The sequence below is a fragment of the Lontra canadensis genome, unplaced genomic scaffold (assembly GCF_010015895.1).
Source record: "Lontra canadensis isolate GAN:19392208 unplaced genomic scaffold, GSC_riverotter_1.0 scaffold35, whole genome shotgun sequence".
Classification (NCBI taxonomy): Eukaryota; Metazoa; Chordata; class Mammalia; order Carnivora; family Mustelidae; genus Lontra; species Lontra canadensis.
This window is the reverse complement of record NW_022631029.1, coordinates 14687831-14706586: the sequence shown is the minus strand read 5'-3', so window position 1 is coordinate 14706586 and position 18756 is coordinate 14687831. Positions and strand designations below refer to the sequence as shown.

Genomic DNA, 18756 nt, shown 5'->3' with positions numbered 1-18756 from the left:
AGGCTACTGTTTTTAAACAGAAAAAAACTAGTAAAAAAAAGCTAATGAAACAATCGTGACACTAAAGGAGTAAGTAAGTATGTATCACACCTTGTCATTTTCTCTTTTTTTTGACAACCGGCTATATCTGTTAATTGCAGCATCATGATCTGGAAAACAAAAATAACTATTAACAATAATACAACAGTACTTTACCAAACTTATAAATGCTTTAAATAGTCTTTACATGTGCATCTTCCAGCAAACATGCTAAAGCAAGAATTCTCAAAATAAAATAAAAATTCTTTAACACATACTTCACTCCACCCAAATGTTCCCATAGTCAAATTTCCCATGAAGTATCTTTCTACTTATTAAATTGGTTAAACAAAATCAATTCTAAGGAGACTGTACTCCACTAAAAGTTTTTTAAAGTATTTTACTTTTTTTTTTAAAGATTTTATTATTTGAGAGACAGAGTGAGAAAGCACAAGGAAGATGAGTGGCAGAGGAAGAGGGAGAAGCAGGCTCCCCACTAAGCAGGGAGCCCAATGCAGGACTTGATCCCAGGACCCTGAATTCATGACCTGAGTCAAAGGCAGATGTTTAACCAACTGAGCCACCCAGGTGTCCCAAAAACTATTTTTTAGTACAAAAATAGCAAATGTTCACTAAAGAAAATTTTGGAATATACAAGAAAACAAGGGAATATATTATATCAACTCCTCTGGTATTATTAATATAGCAAACCACAAGATTTGATTTAGTTTCCATTTTAATTTTTCTTGTAGCATAAACTTAGTAAAACTTAAAAATAGCACTGATTTACATAATGTTCACTTACACTTTAAATTAGGTTCATTTTTTTCAATTATTACATAGAATATAGCCACAGTTTTATGTTGATAAAGAAATGCATCACTATGAGAAAGAACTGTATTCACAACTTACCATTACTAGCAATCTGAAACACTTCCTTTAACGTCAGTATTTCTGGAAAAGTTCAATAATAGTTTCAATTTAGCATATTTATGAAATATCTAAAATTTTGTGTAGAAAACAGTAACTCCCATTTAAGCTAAACTCAAACTCCAAATAATATTTCATACTTCAACATTCAAAGTGAAAAAGTTCTGTGTTTTAGCTCGTCTATGAAACATTCACTATCTTTAACAACAATTACACCACCAGATCTACTTGCCACAAATAATGTGACACAAAAATATAAAATCATCGCAAATTCTAAGATATTCAAATATTCTGACTTAGTACCAGCCTCCAACTTCTTATTTTTGATACACACTCTATTAAGTTCAAGTGCTGAATCCGAGAAAAAAGAAAAATTAGTAAGATATGACATTCAGACTAAGAGAAAAGGGAACTTGTTTCTTGACCTTGGAAATGACCATCCTTGAGAATTATCACCATAAATACTAACTCCTTTTCTAAAATACATTTGTCTTTATTCCATGCATGATTTGAATACTTTACCATCCACTGATACATTAGTTCAATGTTTTTATTCTCTCTACATATTCAGTAAATAAGTCTGTATGACTGAGACTGTAAATTATGAGAAAGCAGAGCCAATTCTATAAAACTCTCATTTTATCACCTAATAATCCTAAACAGGGAAAAAAAATCCACCACAAACTACTAAGTCATGGGTTGCCAGACGTGCCAGTACCCCTACCTCCCACCACTGTAGTCCCTAAACACACTTCCTGTGCCACTGTCACAGGTCAGGCGTTGGTCATAGCTCACTGGGCTCTCACAACTTCCTAATCCATTTTCCTGGACATCAAATCCACTCTATTCTAACCTCCAAAACCAAAGGAATTGGATCTACTTCTTCAAGGCCTCCATTGGCTTCTTTGCTTATAAACTTAAGTCCAACATCTTCAGCATGATCTAGTTCCAGATTCGCCTCCTGTCAAACCCCAACACATCCAACATTGCAACCACATGGAGTTTCTCGTCAACCACAAGACACCTATTTCTATAACCCATACCTTTGTGCTTTCTAGTCTGTCTAATGGAACAATGACTCTCTTCTTGCAAATGCCTCTTCACTGTTCAATGCTCATGTCACATCCTTAGTGACACCTTACTGACACCCTCCTCTGAGCCCCCACAGCACCTTGCTCATTCCCTAATTATTAGAGAATTAGCTTAATTACCTACTTTACCCATCTCCTTCTTGAGGCTTTCTTGACAGAAGACAACTGTATTCATATCAATATTCTACTGTATCTAGTTTAACATCTAGCAGGAGCTTCTATAAATATCCAGTGATACATTAAAGTGGTACAAGCTGTAGTTAGAAATGGTTAAGGTATACAGTAATATGCACTTTACAAGTATTGATCTGAGGGGTAATGGAAGTAGACATAAACTTGACTTCATTACCTTTTAGATCTCTTTCTTTAAACTGGGTAATGGGAAACATCATGGCATCAGCAAGCTGTGTTGAAAGTACTGCATGACAAGAGCTAAGCTAGTAAAAGGAAGACCAAAATGGCTGAATAAATAACTATACAGAGATATTTAGCCAGTGTTTGTAAATTAAACAAAATCTAATAAACAGATGGTGATACATTTTACATAAGAGAACATTCAAAATTATGTGATATAGTCCAAAATACTATACAGTAAAAAAAAAAAAAAAAGTCCATTTAAAACTCTTAGAAAAAAAAACATAGGATAACCTAGGATTTGGCAATGGCTCTTACATATGACACCAAAGCATAAGCAACTAAAGAAAATATAAATTGGACTTCATCAAAATTAAAAACTTTGGGCAGGGGTGCCTGGGTGGCTCAGTGGGTTAAGCCACTGCCTTCAGCTCGGGTCATGATCTCGGGGTCCTGGGATTGAGCCCCACGTCGGGTTCTCTGCTCAGCAGGGAGCCTGCTTCCCTCTCTCTCTCTGCCTGCCTCTCTGCCTACTTGTGATCTCTCTCAGTCAAATAAATAAATAAATAAATGGGAAAAAAAAAAAAAAAAAACTTTGGGCAAAGGATATATCAAGAAAGTAAAAACACAGCCTGCAGAAAGGGGGAAAATATTTGCCAGTCACATATTGAGAATGAACTTGTATCTAGAATAAGGAAGCCTTAAACTCAGTAATAAAAGATAAACCACTCAAGTGAAAAACGGGCAAAGTACTGAATCAGGCACTTCACCCCTGCCCACAGTGCTGCCTTCTGCAGTTTCAGTTACCCAGGGTCAACTGCCGTCCCGAGGCAGATGATCCTCCTTCGGACATAGTGTCAGAAGGCCAATAGGAGCCTAACGGGACCTCGGAGTGCTTCCATCATTCACCTCACTGCATCTCATCATGCAGGCACTCTATCATCTCACATCACCACAAGAAGGGTTGAGTACAGCACCGTAATATATTTTGCAAGAGAGAAAGACCCACACACCACATTCACAGAACTTTTATTATGGTATAATGTTATAATTCTATTTTATTAGTAATTATTCTCTCATTTTGTTAAACCTACTGTGCCTATTTTATAAATTACTCTTTATCACATGTGTATGTATAGGGAAACACACTCTATATGGTTCCGTACTATCCCTGGTTTCAGGTAACCACTTGGGGGGGGGGGGGGGAAAGTATCACCTGTGGATGCGGAGGGGGGTACTACCATAGACATTTCTTTGAAGATATACAAATGGCCAATAAGCATAGAAAAAGGTCCTCAACACCATTAGTCAACAGGAAAATGCACATAAAAACTACAATGATACACTACTTCATACCTGCTTAGATGGTTATAATAAAAATATAAATGAAAATAGTAAGTGTTTGGGGCGCCTGGGTGGCTCAGTGGGTTAAGCCTCTGCCTTCAGCTCAGGTCATGATCTCAGGGTCTTGGGATCGAGCCCCATATCGGGCTCTCTGCACAGCAGGGAGCCTGCTTCACCCTCTCTCTCTGCCTGCCTCTCTGCCTACTTGTGATCTCTCTCTCTGTCAAATAAATAAATAAATATTTAAAAAAAATAGTAAGTGTTCGTGAGGACGTGGAAAAACTGGAACCCTCCATTACTGGTGGGAATGTAAAAGTGTATAGGACCTGTGGAAAACAGTCTGGCTCAAAAAGCTAAATATAAAATTACTGTATGACCCAGCAATTCCACTCGTGATTATATACCCCAAAGAACTGAATATTGGTGTTCAAGAAAAAAATAAAACAAAAACCTAGATACAAACCCTCACTGTAGCACTATTCCCACTGGCCAAAAGGCATAAAACAACTCAACTGTCCATCAACTATCAATGGATAAATAAAAAGTGGTATACTCATATGATGGAATTTTATTCACCTTCTGATACATGCTACAACACAGACAAACCTTGAAAACATTATACTAAAGAAGACAGGCACAAAAATCCACAAACTGTGTAAGTCCATTTATATGAAATATCCAAAGCAGGCAAATCTATACAGATAGAAAATAGATTTGTGGTTGCCAGGAGCTGAAGGGAGACGAAGTAGGGAGTGACTACTTAATGGGAATAGGGTTTCCTTTGGGATGATGATGAAAATGTTCTGGAACATCAGCAGTGAGGGCTGCACAGCATTGTGAGTGTATAAATGTAACCAGGGAGACATTTTATGTTATGTATATTTTACCAGAATAAAAATATTCCATTTCCTATAAATATTTCTGTATATTGCTCTACTATGACAATATTTTGCTATAATGTTATTAAAATATTTCAAAAAACTACTTTTTCAGTTACAGGACTAGAAAAGACAGAACTATCTAATGGCTCATATGAAAAGAAGAGTTTTCGGGGCGCCTGGGTGGCTCAGTGGGTTAAGGCCTCTGCCTTCGGCTCGGGTCGTGTTCCCGGAGTCCTGGGATCGGGCCCCATGTCGGGCTCTCTGCTCCGCGGGGAGCCTGCTTCCTCCTCTCTCTCTGCCTGCCTCTCTGCCTACTTGTGATCTCTGTCTGTCAAATAAATGAATAAAAAATCTTTAAAAAAAAAAAAAAAAAAAAAAAAGAAGAGTTTTCATTGCACTAGTTGAGAATAGTAACGGACTCCCCAAATAGCTCTCACTGCCCCTCTTCCTCCTACGAACATCTTACCATTTAGTTTATTAATCCTTCCATCCCAGACAGTCACTATCAGCCCTTAATTTCTCTAACCAGTCATCAGAACAAATCACTTAAAAAAAGACCCAGAAGTGGGGTGCCTGGGTGGCTCAGTGGATTAAGCCTCTGCCTTCAGCTCAGGTCATGATCCCAGGGTCCTCGGATCGAGCCCTGCATTGGGCTCTCTGCTCAGCAGGGAGCCTGCCTCTCTGCCTACTTGTGATCTCTGTCAAATAAATAAATAAAATCTTTAAAAAAAAAAAAAAAAAAGAACCAGAACTTAGCTATATCTCATAGCTTTTTTATTTAAGATTTCATTTATTATTTAACAGACAGAGATCACAAGTAGGCAGAGAGGCAGGCAGAGAGACAGATGGAAGCAGGCTCCCTGCTGAGCAGAGGGCCCGATGTGGGGCTTGATCCTAGGACCATGAGATCATGACCTGAGCCAAAGGCAGAGGCTTAACCCACTGAGCCACCCAGGTGCCCCTATATCTCATAGTTTAACCTTTTTTGAGGTGGGGACAGAGAGAGAGAGAAAAAACAAGTAGGCAGAGAGGCAGGCAGAGAGAAAGGGAAGAGAGCCAAAGCATCTCCGCCAAGCAGAGAGCCTGATGTGGAGCTTGATCCCAGGACCCTGAGATCATGACCTGAGCTGAAGGCAGAGGCTTAACCCACTGAGCCACCCAGACGCCCCTCTTTTTTTTTTTTTTTTTAGTTTTATTTATTTATTTGTCAGAGAGAGAGAGAAAGAGAGAGAACAGGCAGGCAGAAGCAGAGGAAGAAGCAGGCTTCCAGCTGAGCAAGGAGCCCAACGTGGGAGTTCATGACCTGAGCTGAAGGCAGACAGATGCTTAACCTACTGAGCCACCCAGGCGTCCCTCGTAGTTGAACTCTTAACCTCTCTGCCTACACCAGATAAAAGAGTGTAAGATTGAATGACACAGACTAAGAGGGGAGAGAGCACATCTCTAGGCTCATCCCCAAAAACAATTTGTTTTAATCAAACAAAGTACTATTTTTATGAGACATCCACTAAGATATGAGACCAACACTAATATGGAAATAAGGTCCTTCTTTTTTTAAAAATTTTATTTATTTATTTGAGAGAGAGAGAGAGAGAGCGCGCGCGCGCATGAGAAGGGGGAGGGCCAGAGGGAGAAGCAGACTCCCTGCCGAGCACGGAGCCCGATACAGAACTCGATCCTGGGACCCCAGGATCATGACCGGAGCTGAAGGCAGTTGCTCAACCAACTGAGCCACCCAGGTGCCCCAATAAGATCCTTCTTTAATTATAGAGACTTGCTCATATAATCATAATAATACAAGTTCCCAATAAAAGCTAAACTTGAATAATTTAATAATAAGACCACTTACTCAAGCAAAATAAGTACTTACCTCATCTATAACTTTTGAAAACTGTTGCAAAGTAGAGCTCATAACTTCATCATCACCCCCCAAAGGAAAACGCTAAAAAAAAGAGAAACCAGAGATGAAGTAATGTCCAGTGCTGTAGGTCTTCTGTGAATGATGCTGTAATTTACATTTTTAAAATTTTTTAATAATTTTTTATTTTTTATTAACATGTAATGTATTATTAGCCCCAGGGGTACAGGTCTGTGAATCGCCAGGTTTACACACTTCACAGCACACACCACAGCACATACCCTCCCCAATGTCCATAATCCAACCACCCTCTCCCTAACCCCTACCCCCAGCAACCCTCAGTTTGCTTTGTGGGATTAAGAGTCTCTTACGATTTGTCTCCCTCCTGATCCCATCTTGTTTCATTTTTTCCTTTCCTACCCCCCAAAACCCCACATTGCTTCTCCAATTCTTCATATCAGGGTGTAATTTACATTTTTAAAAATAGCTGACCCTCAAAAAAAAAAATAGCTGACCCTCAAAACACATGGGAGTTAGAAGTGCTGACCTGCACATATAACTTTTAACTTTCCCCAAATTTCACTAACAGCCGACTGTTGACAGGAGCCTTATCAATAATGTAAACAGTTAACACATATTTCATATATAACATGTATTATGTACGGTATTTTCATAATCTTTTAGAGAAAAGTGTTAAGAAAATCATAGGAAGAAAAAATATATTTACTATACTGTATCCAAAAAAAAACACCCATGAATAAGTGGACCCATTCAGTTCAAACCCATGTTGTTGTATTTTTTTAAGATTTTATTCATTTATTTGAGAGAGAGAGAGAAAGAGAGCGAGTGAGCACGAAAAAGGGAGGGTCAGTGGGAGAAGAACTCTCCAACCGAGGAGGGAGCCTGATGCGTAACTAGATCCCAGGACTCCAGGATCATGACCCTAGCCAAAGGCACTCGCTCAACCAACCGAGCCACATAGGAACCCCTCAAACCCATGTTAAGAATTGACTGAAACTTTTACAAATTTCCAAAATTTTGAATACACTCTAAAAATGTCACTTAATAAAAGAGTGTAATTTGTACAATTAGTATACATTACTTAAAATGTTTGCTAAGCAACTGATTAACATAGTATTATAGGAATGCATACCATACTAGGAGTTCAAAGATTTGTTTTGTTCTAATTCCTCCAATAACCAGCTATAAAATGAGTAAGCCTCAGTTTCCTTATTTGTAAGAAGAGGAGAAGTCAATTAAATAACTTCTACCTAAGATTAATTAAAAGGAGCTATAATGGAATTTCAACAGCATATCAAAATTACTTTCTATGAATTCAAAAAAGCTTAGGATTCTTGATGAGCAATTCTATTTATACAGATACTTTATCACTGCATAGTTTCAATTAGGCTTTTAAAATTTTCACATACGATACCTGTTTTTCATATTCTTTTAAAAGCTTTGAAGTCAGGTGTGTTGCTGCACTTAATTCATTCTGTGGGGGGAAAATCAGCATTCAAATTAACACAATATTACTGATTAAGAAAAAGCTTTAGTTGAAGATACCTACACCACTTTTGTTTTTTACTTAATATGAGTGCTATATAACGCGTTCTCTAAACCCCTCATCAAATCACTGGAGAGGGAACTACCATTAAAGCACTTTAAAGGGCAACTCAAACCATTAAACAGATACCATCAAGGAACTCAGCAGTGTTCTTCTAGGTGTACTTTTTTTTTTTAGCTAATAAAACTCAGCATTAAATATTGTTAAAGCTTTAAAGTTAGAAGTAAACTGTACATAATCTTAGCAAAATCTTAAGAGATTCTACATTAATGACAAATTATTCCTCTCTCTAGGTGCTGAAACTATACCAATACATTTAACAACATACAACCAAACTATGGTTAGCCTAGTCATGTAATACAGCAACACAGAAATATGAAGGTATTACTTTCAAATTTTTTTTCTAGTGATGAATATAATGACAAAATTAACATTTCTTTTACACAGTAATCTCTGTAGTCAGGAGTCAAATCTTGAGAGACCAATTGCAAGGAAAAAAATTTAAAACTATCCCACAACTTTTTAATTCATTTTTTAAAAGATTTTTACCTACAGAGGGAGAAAGTGTACAGGCACATGACTTGGAGGAGGGGCAGAAGAAAAGAAAGAATCCCAAGCAGACTTGGAGCTGAGCACAGAGCCTGATGTGGGTCATGACTTCACAACCCTGAGATCATAAGCTGAGCCAAAATTAAGAGTTGGACTCTTAACTGACTGAGCCACCTGGGCACCCCTCAGAGCAACTTTTTAGTACATAATGCAAATGTGAGTCCAGAAAGGAGGTAAAATGAGACGGGGGGGGGGACTTGTACACCTAATTAATCCCTAAGAAAGCTTATCATAGAACCCAGGTTGCTGGTAAGGCTTATAATTAAGTTACATAAACACAGCTTCAAATCTTAAACCTGCTCAACAAAACAATCTAGTCATCTCCTTAAATTCATCTCCCAGTACCCAGAGTTACATCCAATTTTTATTATCTGCTTCTCACTAAACATAAACTACTTTCAATCCTTTACTCAAAAAGGGGGAAATGTTCAGTAAGATTAAAAGCACAATTAGGGAAAACCCTGGTGACCATATGGGGTTTTCAGTCAAATCCTGGCTAAGATCATGATCAGTAAGTTTCAGTAAGAAAGTTCTTACTATGTCTGGGTAAAAAGGGGAAGATGTTTCAATCTTCATCTCTTCTGTAGCATTGCAAAGTATACACTAGTAATTGGAAAGTGAGCTTTAATACAAAATACTTAAAAGTTCATGCATCCAAAAAAAAAAAAGTTCATGCATCCACTCAACAAATATTACTATGAGCCCAGGATAGAGCTAGGCACCACTAAACAAGGCAGGCACTAGCTATGTCTGTCCTCACAGGCTTCAAGAGTCATTAAAAAAAGGCAGCTAGCCTTTAGGCCTTTACCTGTGCATCATAAATCCTCAGCATAGCTTGATACAACTGGTTCATATAGTTGGAAATAGCTGTAGCATCTTCTTCAAATACACCCAGTAAAGACCTTGTCTGTATAAAATAAAAGCAGTAAGTTTACATTAACCATTATATAAATCAAATAGAAAATTATTTTCTAAAGAAAGGAAAAATCCTAGGATATTGGGGCTCTAAGAATTCTGAGTCTTAACCTATTTTCTCTTTTGATAGTAATGCCAAGATGCTGGGGTTCTTTGTTCTCAATTTCACTTCACTAAAATGGAGGGATTTTCCAACTACATCACACAAAATTTATTTTTACTTATTTGTTTAGGGCAGGGACAGAGGGAGAGAGAATCTCAAGCAGGCTCCATGCCCAGCGCAGTTCTATCCCACAACCCTGAGATCATGACCTGACCAAAATCAGGAGCTGAACGCTTAACTGACTGAGCCACTCAGCGCCCTCATCACATAAACTTCAAAAGGAACAACAAAGGTATATTTTCATGAATTAAAAAGTCTGTAATTAAATTAAGATCAACAAAAATATACAAGGCTAAATTAACAGTATTCCACGTATAAGTATTTTAGAGGTCTTATTTCAGGATAATTCAGTACGATTTCTTTTTCCGTGGTCTCTTGTTGTAGTGCCAAACCCCTCCCCACCCTAATCCAAAATAACAACATAGTACCCATTCCCAACATGGCCTAGTAAACACTAACTTGGATTTTATGAGTATAGAATTTGAGGTTCTTTTTTTCTTCTTCTTCTTCTTTATACTTATCTATATTGTTAAGTGCTTTTTTAAGATTTTATTTATTTATTGACAGAGAAAGATCACAAACAGGCAGAGCAACAAGCAGAAATAGAAAGGGAAGCAGGCTCCCTGCTGAGCAGACAACCCCAATGTGGCCCTGAGATCAAGACCTGAGCCAAAAGCAGAGGCTTAATCCACTGACCCACCCAGGCGCCCCAAGTTAAACATTTTTTTTTAATGCAATAAGCATTTCCCCTTCATTTTAGGGGGAAAATGTGTCAGTAAGTAAATGTTAAAGACTGTCAATAAAAAGGGTCAGAGATAAGGAAACTCAGCATATCAAGGCAAGCATACTCACTTTTTCATATCCCAAAGACAAAGAAAAAAAATACCAACAACTATTAAGATAACTGCAATTTAAAATCTAAAAGATGACCTTGTATTTTTATTCTACAAATAATTCATTCTTAGAAGGTGTTTTTTAAAAAAACCAACTTATTCCTTAGCTTCCTGTTTTTGGAAAAGGAAGCTAAATCAATATGGTTTTAAAAAAAAAAAAAAAGAGGGCACAAAATCTTTTTGTCCACATATGAAATCCATGTTGTCAGTCCTCTTTCCCATGCCCCAGAGATTTAGATCTGACAGAATTTCACTCTTTAGCTCTATGCCCCCTCCTATTCCCTTAAAGTGTTACTTTAAGATGTAAAAAAGAAAACATCAAGAAACTTTGATTAGTGCCGTTCTTAAGAAAAATCTGCCATTTCATTTTTTTGTTTCCCCCAAATTATTATTCTAGTTCAAAGAATTACACATTTATGCAAAAACCTGCATTGCATTTAAGTTAAAAAGATCTCCTTAGCCCCAAACACTGGTAAAACAGGTTCCCTATTTAAAACTAATAATATCCAGGGCGCCTGGGTGGCTCAGTGGGTTAAGCCTCGGCCTTCAGCTCAGGCCATGATCTCAGGGTCCTGGGATCGAGCCCCACATCGAGCCCCACATCGGGCTCTCTGCTCAGCAGGGAGCCTGCTTCCTCCTCTCTTTCTGCCTGCCTCTCTGCCTACTTGTGATCTCTGTCAAATAAATAAATCTTTTTAAAAGATTTAAAAAAAAATAAAAGTAATATCCAGTTAGCACTTTATAAAAGTACATTAATATACCATTTCATCGAATCTATAATGGCATCCACTGTGAGCTGTGCCATTTTTTAAAAAAAGATTTATTTATTTGAGAGAGAGCAAGCGTGCACGCACGTGCACACCAATGGGAAGAGGGGCAAAGGGAAAGAATCTTCAAGCAGACTCTCCACTGAGCATGGAGCCTGATACAGAGCTAGATCCCACAACCCATGAGATCATGACCTGAGCCAAAACCAAGAGTCAGATGCTTAACCAGATGCTTAACCGACTGAGCCACCAAGGCACCCCCTGCACCATTTTTAAATACTACTTAAATAAAACAATGCCAGCAATTAAGCTATCATTTGAGGTTTTCTTAGGTCTTTCAACTTTGACTTTATATTTGTGGAAATGAACCCTTAGACAGAATTTGATATACAACTCCTATGAACATAAAAGGAAAACACAAACAGCATAAATTTAATATTATCCTAACATTTTTTCAGAGTTCAATTCTTGTGAGTCACTTTTTTTTTTTTTTTTTAAGATTTTATGTATTTATTTGACAGACAGAGATCACAAGTAGGCAGAGAGGCAGGCAGAGAGAGAGGGGGAAGCAGGCTCCCTGCCAAGCAGAGAGCCCAATGTGGGGCTCGATCCCAGGACCCTGGGATCATGACCTGAGCCGAAGGCAGAGGCTTTAACCCACTGAGCCACCCAGGCGCCCCGAGTCACTTTTTGACTTAAGAATCAATATCCATGTTTTCTCACCCAGTATTATTCTGTGCCATGGGGGTGATAAATATTTCTTAGAAGTGTTCCACTTTTGTCCCCAGCATTTTTTTCCAAACCACTGATACCCATTCAGCAAATTTTGATGGTGGCACTTGGCTTCATTGTAGGAGTCAAAGGAGTATTTTCAGAGAACAGGACTGATGGTCCTTCAAGTGGCTGTTAAATTGAGTTGCTGAATGCGGAAAGGCCGCACTTGACGAGTCATGCCACTAGGAGAAACAATCATGTGTGCACATTTGCAACCAACTACAAATAAATTGTCAACTGTAGGGGGGCATCTATCTCAGTATCAGACATGTCAAGATGTGGAAAAAGGAAAAAAAAGTAGGTCTCATAATCTGTGAATATATTCCATATTATGTCAAAGAAAGAAGTCTTCAATTGGGACTAGAGTTTTATCTTCCTAGTTCTAGCACTGATGAATCACTGATATTTATCTATACATAAAATCAATCATTTTTAAAAGATCATATCTGTTATTAACCAGCAAGTTTCATTTTGCTCCAGATTTTCAAAACAATATATAACTATGGACAAGACATCTAGTGTAGCCTTAAAGATTTCCTGTCTCAATAAATACGCTCTTTTGCAGAGTGGGAGATTAAATTCTAAAGATGTTTATATCCAATCAACTAGATTTGAACTTGCAAATAGCCCTCTATTTTAACACTTACTATAAATCAAAACTAAAAATGGGTAACTGCGATTTAGGATACTCTTCTATGACTCCAGGTTCTAACTTTTTTACATAGCAACTGACAGGACACTTTTGACTAGGATCAAATGATCTAAATAGAAACCTATCTACATTATTTCTGTTATTTGACTTCTTGGACTCTATCCTAGATAAACAGTCCATATGACAACAAAAATTTATGCCTCAAAGCATTAACCTCAGTCCTATATATAAGACAAAACTTGTGGAAAACTCTTGAAGTCCAACAGTAGGACAACTGTTAAGTCACTTAAGGAAACATGCAACTTTCAAATTTTTTTATTCAGAATTTAATAATATGTGAACATATTTACATTACAATGTTAAGTTAAAGCTGAATAAAAATTGTTATGCACAGAGAACTTTAAATACATTAAAATATATAAAAGAAAACAAGGAAAAATTGTTTAATAGGGTTTGCTGCTGGGTACAGGACAGGTAACTGTGTTTCTATACCTTCCAATTTTTCTAAAGCACGTAACTATGATTTTTATAATTAGGTTCAAAAATAAAAACACTCGCTATAACAGCTGAGATTCAGAGAAGTTGACAGACTTTCCTTAAAGTGAAGTGGCAGTGAAGACTAAAACTCCATCCTGAACCTCAGAATCCAGGGCTTTCCATCCTACCACAAGTTCTCCCTAAGTATTACTTCCAAGCATCTTCCCTTTCTAAATCTCAGTTGTCCCAACTAATTTTTCCAAGTAAATAATACCTAGTTCAAATTATTACTTACAGAAATTGAAAGAATATCAAGGTGGCTATTTTCATTAAAAATTACTATAATACTGAAACCAGTATGGCATGTACTTGTAAAAAAAAACAATGAATGCTCAAGTTGTAAACTCACTGTGTGAAAAGTACAAGAAATTAGTCTGATGAGTCAGATCATATCCTCCACACAAGTCATGGCAAGGGCACTGTGCTACCCATTCTGGACTGTGTATAATCTTTATGGGCTATAAAAACCAGGCCAGGTAAGAAAGGTAAGGCAACCTGCTGAGTCTTATATAACAGTAGTAAAGTGACAAAGTGCACCTGAACAATACATGCCACAAAATTTTTACAAAACATCTGAAACAAACATAGCTTCTAACTTTCCACTACAGAAATCATTAAGAACTTGAACTAGCTATACTGGCAGTCAAGATAAATCAAGATGTGGGGTTTATTCTGTTTCAGTTTAGGCTGATAAGAGAACATTACAGCAAAAAACTGGCTTGTGAAGATAACTCTCCCCCTGGGTGGGGGGGGGGAATCAAGTCCACAATCAGAGCCTGACTTCCACTTGGCAATTAAAACTGGCACAAAGTCATGACACACATCACACAGGCCAGGGGGATCCAGCCCCTTCTTCCTCATCTTTTGGGGTCATATTAAACTATCAAGACACACATGAAACATGTGCAACTGCAGTTCTGAATAAACAGCATTTCAGAGGTAGCCAACCAGCAACATCGTCGCCTTAAATCGCTTAAATCGTGTAAAAAAGGCTTAGGGATGGTGTTTCTCGACCCAACTTACAGCGCCTACCTACATGTTTTTAACAGAACTCATCTCATTCTTCAATAGTGAACCCGTAACAAATTGTTACATCTCCCTAGACTGCCTGAGGCGAGAGCAGCCACAGCGGCATTATCCCCCCAAAGCACGGAAACACGGGATTTTATTCTGATGAGTTTATTAGGGCCAAGTCTGCATCATTCCGCGCAGCAGTCTTGGAGCCGCGAAGGCGCCGTCCATCACAAGCCGTGCACAGCTCGAGTGACAGCAGATTACAGTCGCGGCCACAACACTGCACAGTCCGCGGGGAGGCTCCGAACCACATGAAGGACTTCGCCGGTGACTCTCCACGCGGGCAAACCAGCAGCCTTCCAGCATCTCCCGAAGAAAAACTATCCATTTCCTTCCCTAGGTTGCTCAAAAATCATGGAATAAGTCTACGGTTTCTTTTTGTTTTTGTTTTCCTCCTTCTGTCCTTCCTCCGAAGAGACCTTCGGGGAGGAAATCCCGGGACTGGCATTTATGACCTTACAGGCGATAAAAACGCACCTTTCGCCAAATACAAGGGAGCCCCGAAACGTACGTGACCGCCGGGCACACGAGCGAAGGCGGCGGAGGTTCGGTCGCCGCCCGCCGACGTCCCAGACCCCGCGCGTGCCTCTCGGCCCAGCCGCACAGGCCTACGCGGGCCTCGGGCTGGCGGCCGGGCCGCGGCGGCTCGGGGCGCGGCCCGCGACGGGCGGGGACACTGGCCGACGGCGCCCACCTGGGCGGAGGCGGGCACCTGCAGCGGCCGCGGCGCCAGGCCTGGGGTCCGCCCGCCCTGCTCCTTCCCTCGCCTCGCGCCGCCGCCCGCTCCTCACCTGCGGACTGTCCTCCAGCGTCTCCTCGATGGGCAGCTTGTCGATTCCCGGCATCGTGGCGGAGGGAGGGCGGCGGCCGGAGACACGGCAGCCGCCCACAGCTCGCCGCACCCGCCCGTCCGCTTGCAGCAGCTGACCGCGACCCGCCCTCTCTTACAGGCGCGTCCGCCGTCGCCGCCCGCGCCGCTCTTGCCAGGCGCCGAGCGGCCGCGCGGGAAATCCCGCCCCCTCGGCCGCGCTGCCCCGCCTCCCGGAACACCCATTGGCTCGCGGCGACGTCCGTCAGCGCGGCGGGGTTGGCCGAGAGACTCCTCTGCTGCGCGGGGCTGTGCGGTGAGCCGTGGCCTTGGGGGCTGTGGTGATTGCTTGGAAGGACCTTATGCCCTGCCCGCGCGTTTTGATGTAAATTGTAGGGGACCGTCTAGCCCACACCTCCGACAGCGAAGGTTTCCGGGAACTAGAGCCTCGTTTGAGGAGGACCACAGTAGGAGTGTGGGGCGGCTTTCCTTCTCCTGCAGCATTTTTCACCAGACCGCGGAAGAGGCCCTACTGCCGGGGGCCTTTCTTAGTTGCTTTAAATTACAACGTTCCAACCCTGCCCGGAGCGTCCCGTCTACTCCCCACCCCACACCCTCCAGCGAAATGGTGCTGGCTACCTCAGATGTTTGTGAAACCCCAAGTTGTGTCTAATAGGGCCTACCAGTAGATTCACGGACAGTAGACTCGAAATTATTTTACCGGACACTTGGGTATCAGTATGTTCAGTTAAAAACATGTGATTTGTTGTCAGTTCATCACTTCTTACCTGGCCTTGAAGGGCTGTCGTTCCTCAATTCAGACTCCCCCTGTATTTCTTTTAAATCGCAAATGACAACATCTTTTAAAGATCTGGATACACTGGTTAATTATGTCGGTAACTGATTAGCATTTCTGTTAGGTCAAAAAGTTTTGGAAGAAGTTTTAAATAGCTTCTTCAGCCTCTAATTTTACAGTAGATAATAGTGAAGCCCTAATTCTAGAACCTGGTCTGGATTGGAACTTCTGGTTCTTTGTCCTTCTTCCCCAACCTCACACTGCCTCATTTATTTCTCTATAGAGTTATAAGAAGTTTTCATCAGTATAAAAAAAAAAAAAAAAAAGCAAAATCATAAGGGCCTTGTAAAATTCTAGCCATTTGGGGCACCTGGCTGGCTCTGTTGGTAAAGCATGGGACTCTCAGTCTTGGAGTTGTGGGTTCAAGGCCCACATTGGGTGTAGACATCACTTAAAAATTTTAACAAAATCAGGGGCACCTGGGTGGCTCAGTGGGTTAAAGCCTCTGACTTCAGCTCAGGTCATGATCCCAGGGTCCTTGCTCTGGGCTCTCTGCTCAGCGGGGAGCCTGCTTCCACCTCTCTCTCTCTCTTTCTCTCTCTCTCTCTGCCTACTTGTGATCTCTGTCTGTCGAATAAATAAATATTTTTTAAAAAGCGTTAAAATAAATAAAACTCTGGCCATTAATCCAGTCAATCCATTCCATTTTCACTCGAGAAATATAAGAAATGCTGAGTAAAGATTATTAGTTGCCTGGTTCCACAGATAAACTGGAATACATCCAGATACAGTAGAACAAACCCAAATATGGGAACAGGAACGGAAGTTACATATTCAAGACTAAAATGATAGATTTTCCCATGACCTCTTGAAGGCAAGATAAAATCTGGTTTTAAAAGTTTTACCAAATAGGGGCACCTGGGTGGCTCAGTCATTAAGAGCCTGCCTTCAGCTCAGGTCATGACCCCAGGGTCCCCGGATCAAGCCCTGCATTGGGCTCCCTGCTTGGCCTGAAGCCTACTTCTCCTTCTCTCACTTGTGTTCACTCTCTTGCTGTGCCTCTGTCAAATAAATAAAAATCTTGAAAAAAATAAAAAGAAATAAAAGTTTTACCAAATAGATTGCAATATCATTTCACAGAATTATTCTTAGTGTAATAAGCTTTAAATAAGAGTTCTCTCCTTATATTGTTTGTTAACCACAAACCCTTCTAGAAGAGATTTTTAATTTTGGAAAGGTGGTTTGTAATCAGTTCTTAGAGTTACTGGTTCCCAGCTGCTTCAAAGTACTCAGCATCTTACAGATTCCAACAACCCAGCTCTTTGCTTTGGTATTTGTTTTCTGCTCTGTGAGGACAGTGACATGCAACCTGGCTCTAAAGAAGAAAGATTTTTCAAAGTAAATGACCTTCTTATAAGCTATGATTTAGCTTATAAATGAAGGAGAAGAAAGATTGTAGCAACTGATAAGAATCAAGAGTAAGTGACAAGTAAAAACAAGTGTAAGAAAGAAGAGTAATTATATGTTGTAACTGATGGGGTTTGGCCAGTTGACTTGGCCAAACCAAACAATTCAATGAAAAATTCTGTTAGGTATCTGAGTTATCTGGGTGGCGTATTATCACCAAGTTAAGTGGTTTCCTTTTTTTTTTTTTTGTATTTCTGCTCATCTAAACTGTATTTTTGTAAAGGATTCTCAAGCAGTTATGAGGGAGTAGCAAGAAATTCTTGCCAAGTTTAGCCAATCAGAAAAAATGAAATAGATGTGGGAGGGGCTTTTAAAAAATGAAACAAACACAAACAAGTTGACTTTCAATTGTGTGGAGAGGCAGTTTAGTCAAATTACGAAACTAGAAAGAATCTTACCAGGCCTTCTTTTTGGATCCTCTCTTTGGGCTATTGTTTACTCTCATTCAAAAAGATAATTGTATTTACTATTTTAAAAACATTTCTAAAACTACGGAACTCACAGTCTACTTTGGTAACCCCTTTAATCAGACTAAATTTTGTACAGTGGACCAAGCTCAGTTCCTTTTATACAGGAAACGAAGCTTGTTCAGAAAATGCCTTAAGGGTTACTGGAGACTCCTGTGGGTAGGATGGTAAAAACTTTGGCCAGCTGGATAATTTTATGGAAGGCAAGGCAGGATTAAACAACACCCACTAAAGAATTCTTTGAGACGTTTCACACATATAATTCATTGAGATGTTTCCATATAATTTACAACAAAAGGACATATAATCTTGTAAATAGATTTGTTAATTATTAGCCTCTTAAAATTATATTTGATCTTCTCATAATTAGGTTTTTACATGATATTCCTTGAATTTCTGGTCTGTGGTCTATAATAGGAAAGAACCCAACAACCCCAAGGATGCTGGTGCTTTACTGTTCAAAATTATCCCCATACATTAGTGGTTACCTAACTCATGTACATGCAAAATTTATCTTCGGGAGGTTGTTAGGATATAGATTCTTGAGCCCAGCTGGGAGATTCTAATGCAGTAGGTCAGAGGTGGGGCTGGGAATTTCCCCAGATGAGTTCAAAGATAATCTTCAAAGCACGTGTTGAAAATCTGTATCCAAAAAGGAGACTAGCTAGGGGCACCTGTCTGGCTCTGTTGGTAGAGCATGTGATTTTTGATCTCAGAGTTGTGCGTTCAAGCCCCACGTTGGGTGTAGAGGTCACTTAAAAATAAAATCTTGGAGTGCCTGGGTGGCTCAG

At 39.8% G+C, this 18756-nt stretch overlaps 1 protein-coding gene across 1 annotated transcript in view; it reads right to left on the bottom strand.

Annotated features, from left to right (window-relative positions):
* APPL1 (adaptor protein, phosphotyrosine interacting with PH domain and leucine zipper 1) overlaps positions 1 to 15364 on the bottom strand; it is a 37322-nt gene extending 21958 nt beyond the window's left edge. Inside the window, exons 1-7 of the mRNA XM_032868363.1 lie at positions 15219 to 15364; positions 9461 to 9559; positions 7912 to 7971; positions 6489 to 6560; positions 2389 to 2476; positions 931 to 972; positions 91 to 149 (exon numbers count right to left, since the gene is read on the bottom strand). Of these exons, the coding sequence (XP_032724254.1) occupies positions 91 to 149; positions 931 to 972; positions 2389 to 2476; positions 6489 to 6560; positions 7912 to 7971; positions 9461 to 9559; positions 15219 to 15272 (474 nt within the window). The 5' untranslated portion in view covers positions 15273 to 15364. The remainder of the gene's footprint in view (positions 1 to 90; positions 150 to 930; positions 973 to 2388; positions 2477 to 6488; positions 6561 to 7911; positions 7972 to 9460; positions 9560 to 15218) is intronic.
* Between the last annotated feature and the right edge of the window lie 3392 nt (positions 15365 to 18756).